The 5381-nt window shown below is 41.3% G+C and overlaps 1 protein-coding gene across 2 annotated transcripts; it reads right to left on the reverse strand.

The window, feature by feature from the left end:
- Positions 1–672: 672 nt before the first annotated feature.
- s1pr4 (sphingosine-1-phosphate receptor 4) lies at positions 673–3038 on the reverse strand. 2 transcript variants are annotated; one of them, XM_080431175.1, is made up of 2 exons: positions 2979–3038; positions 673–2243 (listed from the first exon to the last, which is right to left on the reverse strand). In XM_080431175.1, exon 2 carries the CDS (start codon positions 2006–2008, stop codon positions 797–799), a length of 1212 nt encoding a protein of 403 aa, XP_080287301.1. In that variant the 5' UTR covers positions 2009–2243; positions 2979–3038; the 3' UTR covers positions 673–796. The 2 variants fall into 2 exon arrangements, with proteins under 2 accessions (XP_080287301.1, XP_080287302.1); XM_080431176.1 differs by having other exon boundaries at positions 2975–3037.
- Positions 3039–5381: the final 2343 nt, after the last annotated feature.

Below are 5381 nucleotides of genomic sequence, written 5' to 3' on the forward strand. Positions count from 1 at the left end.
AGCAAAACATTTGTCCGTGACAGAATTAGAACATGTACAATATTATGGGGTGAGATGTACTGTAGGACATCCAGCACTGACCTGTATTTGATTATATTTAAAGGTTATTCATTCAACAAGAGTGCAGAGGTGCATTTTGGCCAGGGTAACATTTTAATCTTTTCTTCCCTACATGCAGGAGTCAGCCCAAGCCTTTGATTGCATGTCTCCCTCCAGAGGAGAGTGATGGTAGTTTACTTCATATCACATCACATCAGTCAAGTAATCTAGTTATGAAAAACAACATGTGTTTATTGTTAAAGTAAAAATATATTTATTTATATTTTCATGCATTTCACAAAAATAAAACTCTCTTGAAACAAACATATCTGTGATCATTCATACTGTATATAGTATTTATATAAAATAACTCTGAATCTGTTTTGATAGACACAATTTATAAAATGTACAGCATTTTAAACAGTATAACAACTTAGTAGTAAGACTCAATTGGAAACAACCATACACAACATACTAGATGATGAACATGCATAATCTAAACTAAAGTCACCAATACACCATGACCATGCCACTCATAACTTCTCTGATAAATCTATCATATTTATTTTTCTAATACCTTTCATTTTAATCTACAACACATGTTTTAAGTTCCTCTACACATCTGTACAGAGTATGGGCCCGCTACACCAGCGTGCGGTAATAATCACTAATTATCTCATGACAATGACTCATTCACTTCAAAACTCTGAGGAAAAACCGTTAGACCTGTTAGCTTGGGTGGGGTCATGGTTGTGGTCTAACCACTCGAAACTGAAAGGCAGGTGGTGGTAGAGCTAAGCCTGTGCTTCTTGCTGGTTTTGTGGGCCTTGCATGGCGTTGAAGGTGGCGACGCCACACTCAGGTTCCTGATCTTGTTAAAACTGTTCCTCAGGCTGTCCCTCCTGCTCCCCGATGTGCTGCTGGTGTCCTTTGACTGGAATGCGTCTGGGCGGCACAAGCCTGCCTTCAGGCAGCAGCAACACAGCAGTCCAGCGATAGCTTTCCTCAGCTCACTGCTGCCCAGGGCGTATATGATCGGATTCAGGCCAGAGTTGAGTACCGCCAAGGATATGAAATAGTCTGCAATGAACAGAGGACCACACTGACGGGAGACGCAGAAGAAGTCCACCAGCAGGAGCAGGAAGAGAGGTCCCCAGCAAAGTACAAAAACCCCTACGATGGAGATCACAGTTTTGAGGAGTGCAAGAGAGCGCTTGTTGTTGTTCTTGTGTCCCAGTTCTGTGCTTCTGTGCACGTGGCAGAAGATGGCACCGTAGAGCACCCCGATTGTCAGTAGGATGATGAAGAAAATGATGAGGGTAAAGAGGATGTAGCTTTTGGAGTATAGAGGGAGGAGGGTGGAGCATTCCTCCAGGCTGCACACACAGTTCCACCCTAACATGGGGAGAAAGCCCATGACCAGAGCCAGGAGCCAGCAGAGTAACACCAAGAGATAGATCCGATACGTCTTCCTGGCTGGCTTTAGGGGCATTGGCTTCATCATGGTGGCGTAACGCTCCACAGCGATCAGCAGCAAACTGAATATGGACGCCGCCAGGGCCACGAACAGCAATCCTTCCCTGAACAGCCAGACAGAGGGGGTTAGGCGAAATGTCTGGTTGCCAGACAGGGAGATGTTGACCACATAGGCAGCACCAGCGAGGAGGTCACTGAGGGTGATGTTGGCAATGCAGACAAAGATCCAGCGCCGGCTGTGGCGGATGCGAGAGAGGACAGCCAAAAGGACCAGGAGGTTCTCCAGAACGATGAATATACTGATGATTAGGGCGATTATTGTGGTGACACTGATGTGGTTCTTCTGTTGGCCGCGGTTCAGTAGACGACCAGTGTGGTTGTAGTGCTGCATGATCACATTGTTGACACCGTTGACGGTGTTATTGTCATCACTGGACCAAAGGTACAGGTGTGGACAGGAGGCAGAGGAACTGAGAGACAAGAAGCTATCCATAGTTAGTTGGCCAAGCTGGGTGTGGGAACACAGTGCTACGCTGAACTGGGCAGACCTGAGCTCGGCTCGGGTGGACGGGGCAACAGTGGATGGTCTAGTGTGGGTCAAGCAGGCAAAAGCTGGACTTCACTGGACAGAGGCTCAGCAGAACTAGCTGTGATGAGCTGCAGGGGAATGAATGTGGAACTCCTGTTCTCAAACAGGCTAGCACACTCCTACCACATAGAACTCACACCTGAAAAATACAAAAATACCAATATAGTATAAATACGAATACATGATGATAAGACAATGATGATTATAACTGTAAAAAAAAAATCAAAGTAATATTCATTATTTTCCAGATGACTAATTGCTGCCTATTTCCTGTTAGTATAGTGCGCATCAGTCAGTTTAAAAGGCATCATTTAAATCTCCCCTGTGCCACTATACTCTCCCCCAAGCACTGTGGTCTGTGGTTACGATAAGAGAAGTAAACAGCTGCAGTGCAGAGGGCATTTAAATCAGCATGTGAAGGAAATAGATTATGCATAATTTCATCAACAAACAGAAAAGATTGCCATTTTAAATCACAGAGTCAGCACTTGTGACTGAAATACTATTTTGGCAATTGTGACAGAAATATTATAATAACAAAAATATTTCTATAGTCGTTTTCTGCATTTTTCTTCTTAAATCTTTATGTAAAACACTCTTTTTCAATTTAGATGCTGATATATTTAGATGCTGGTTATTTTTTCCTTTTGAAAATTTAAGATTGCAGTATCTACCTTCATCTTTATTCACACTTGGTACTAACAGACCAATTAAGGCTTGAGCAGAAGCAGACATGCTATTATAACCAACTGATGAAACTTAAATATTGATGAAAAGCTATTATACCTAATTAATAACAGCTTAATATAGAATAGAATCCATTCTGTGACATCAAAATGGTGCAGAATAAAGTGACAACGTAGTGCTTACTTACTGTTGTCTGCTGGAGGTGATGCTGAAGAGATGTAATTGCATCACTGAGCACTGAGTTTCTTGGTGCTCTTATTTGATGGGGAAGTAAGCCTCTGTTGTTTTGAAGGTTCACATACCACACCCAAGACACGCACACGCACGCATGCACACACACACACACACACACACACACACACACACACACACACACACACACACACACACACACACACACACACACACACACACACACTCACCACACTCACACTCACGCGCGCAAACACACACACACGCACACGCACGCACGCACGCGCACACACACACACACACACACACACACACACACACACACACACACACACACACACACACACACACACACACACACACACACACACACACACACACACACACACCTTAATATACAGCATAGCCTACATACAGTATGAGCTAACTTTCACTGCCAATGCAATATCCTCAAATTGGATGCTATTGTTCGAAATGGGCCATGGGCCTTGATGACATACAGGAAAGAACATTTCAAAACACTCACATGATACACATAGTAGTGTAGTAGTGATGTTGAAATAACATGACACTAGGATGTTTTGGTGTTGCAACGTGCAGGATATTCACACTGAACACTGGCACACTACCAGGCATTATTACAAAATATTGCAATGACGGTCATTTATTTTTTCTCAATATTTCTTAGAAGAAAGCAAGAGAAAAACAGGAACCCCCAATCAGATGGAGAGGGGTCCCTCCCTGCAGACGCAGATAAGTACAGTACACCTCGTCATGCAGCTGTGGTAACAGCGTCGGTAGATAACTGGCTCGAGACCATTTTATCACCTTCGCTAAATCTATTTTCCTATATGAGTTAACCTGAAACATGTGGGCACAAATCCATCTGGCAGAAAGCAGAAGCTGTGGTTTTCCATCAAACTCAATCTGCAGAATTCAGATTGGGGGAAAAAACAGCAGAATTCTAACTGCAAGTCATTTCTATTTCTATTGCTGCATACTAATAATCACTTATCAAAGGTCAGCAAAAGGTGTTTCTGTTCTGTGGATTCTAAAGTGATTAGAGGTAAGTTGATATCCATCACCCTATCTTGGTCAATGCCCAGTTATTGTGTCTTTAGGTCCCTCTATAACTCTAGCTGTACCTTCAATTCAATAAATGATGTGCTCTCCATTTTGCATAAAACGTCATACTACATTTACAGAATATGAAGTGAAATTCAACTTGAAGGACATCGGAAGGTTCCCTGGTATTGCATATGCAGTAAGTGTACAGTGCCATGTGCATATTCACTCCACTTTTAAAATGACAGTGATGAAATAATACAAATGCATTGTTTTCAATTATACTGTATTCTATAATTATATATATAATTAGACTTACAGTATTTGACCTACAAACGGTACTAGGTATACTAGGTGAGGTATAACAATCATGGGCACCCCTCATGAAACCACTCGAGATTTTTTTTTTTTACACAACTTCTCTTTTTCTTATAGTCTGTAGCTCTGAAAACGCTGACATGTCTTGATAAGAGATTTACGGTAAGATGCAGCAGACTGCTGGTAAAAGGGTGTGGAAATGTAATTAGAGTAAAAAAACACAACAAAAACAAAACTTCCTTTTACAAGAATATAGAAAATAACCTCCAGCCTGCATCCTGAGGTGTCAACAACACCCACAACTGTTGACAACGCCCTTACTCTGAAAATCATACATCAAACATTACCGTACGGCGTACTCTGACCACAAAGAGGTGCGAAACCAATGACTTGCCATACACACTGAAAGAAGCTGAGCTACAGCAAAGTTACCCTCAGAAGAAACAAAGTTTGGTAAACTAAAGCCACATAGTAAAATTGACAATGTAATACAAAAAGGAAACTAAATACAGTATATTTCAATGCCAACAAAGAATGCCACTAAATTCATTTTATTGCAAAAAAAAGTGCACACATTCCGCATACAAGGCACCCATAAACAGTCAATACAATCAATTACAATAGGCATTTAATAGGCCTGAGCTCTTATCCAGAGAGACTTAGGTCTACAGTAAGCAAGGTAATCACATACCTACAGGTACATGTTATTTCAATATGGGCTATTGCAATAACAATACATTGAAACTATAGGATACCAGGTAAACTATGAACCTAGCATCTGTTTAAAAATACGCTATCTAAATATCTTAACATTGTGTTCAAGAAAACAAACCTAAGAATACAAAAATATTGAGTCACCATGATATATCCACGAAGCAAGACACAATGGCGCGTCTTCCCTGTGCAATCGGTACTAGGTGTGCAGTTCATTACTAATAGCCTGCATCTTAAAACTAATTTCTCTGCTAATTTCTATCTCATCTCCTTTTGCTATTGTAGACATTTACTATTAGGG

Source organism: Gymnoscopelus braueri (assembly GCF_963280865.1).
Source record: "Gymnoscopelus braueri genome assembly, chromosome: 6".
Classification (NCBI taxonomy): domain Eukaryota; kingdom Metazoa; phylum Chordata; class Actinopteri; order Myctophiformes; family Myctophidae; genus Gymnoscopelus; species Gymnoscopelus braueri.

What these genes read in the sequence shown, in the direction of transcription:
- s1pr4 (XM_080431175.1), bottom strand. Translation starts at nt 2,008, where the DNA reads ATGGATAGCTTCTTGTCTCTCAGTTCCTCTGCCTCCTGTCCACACCTG.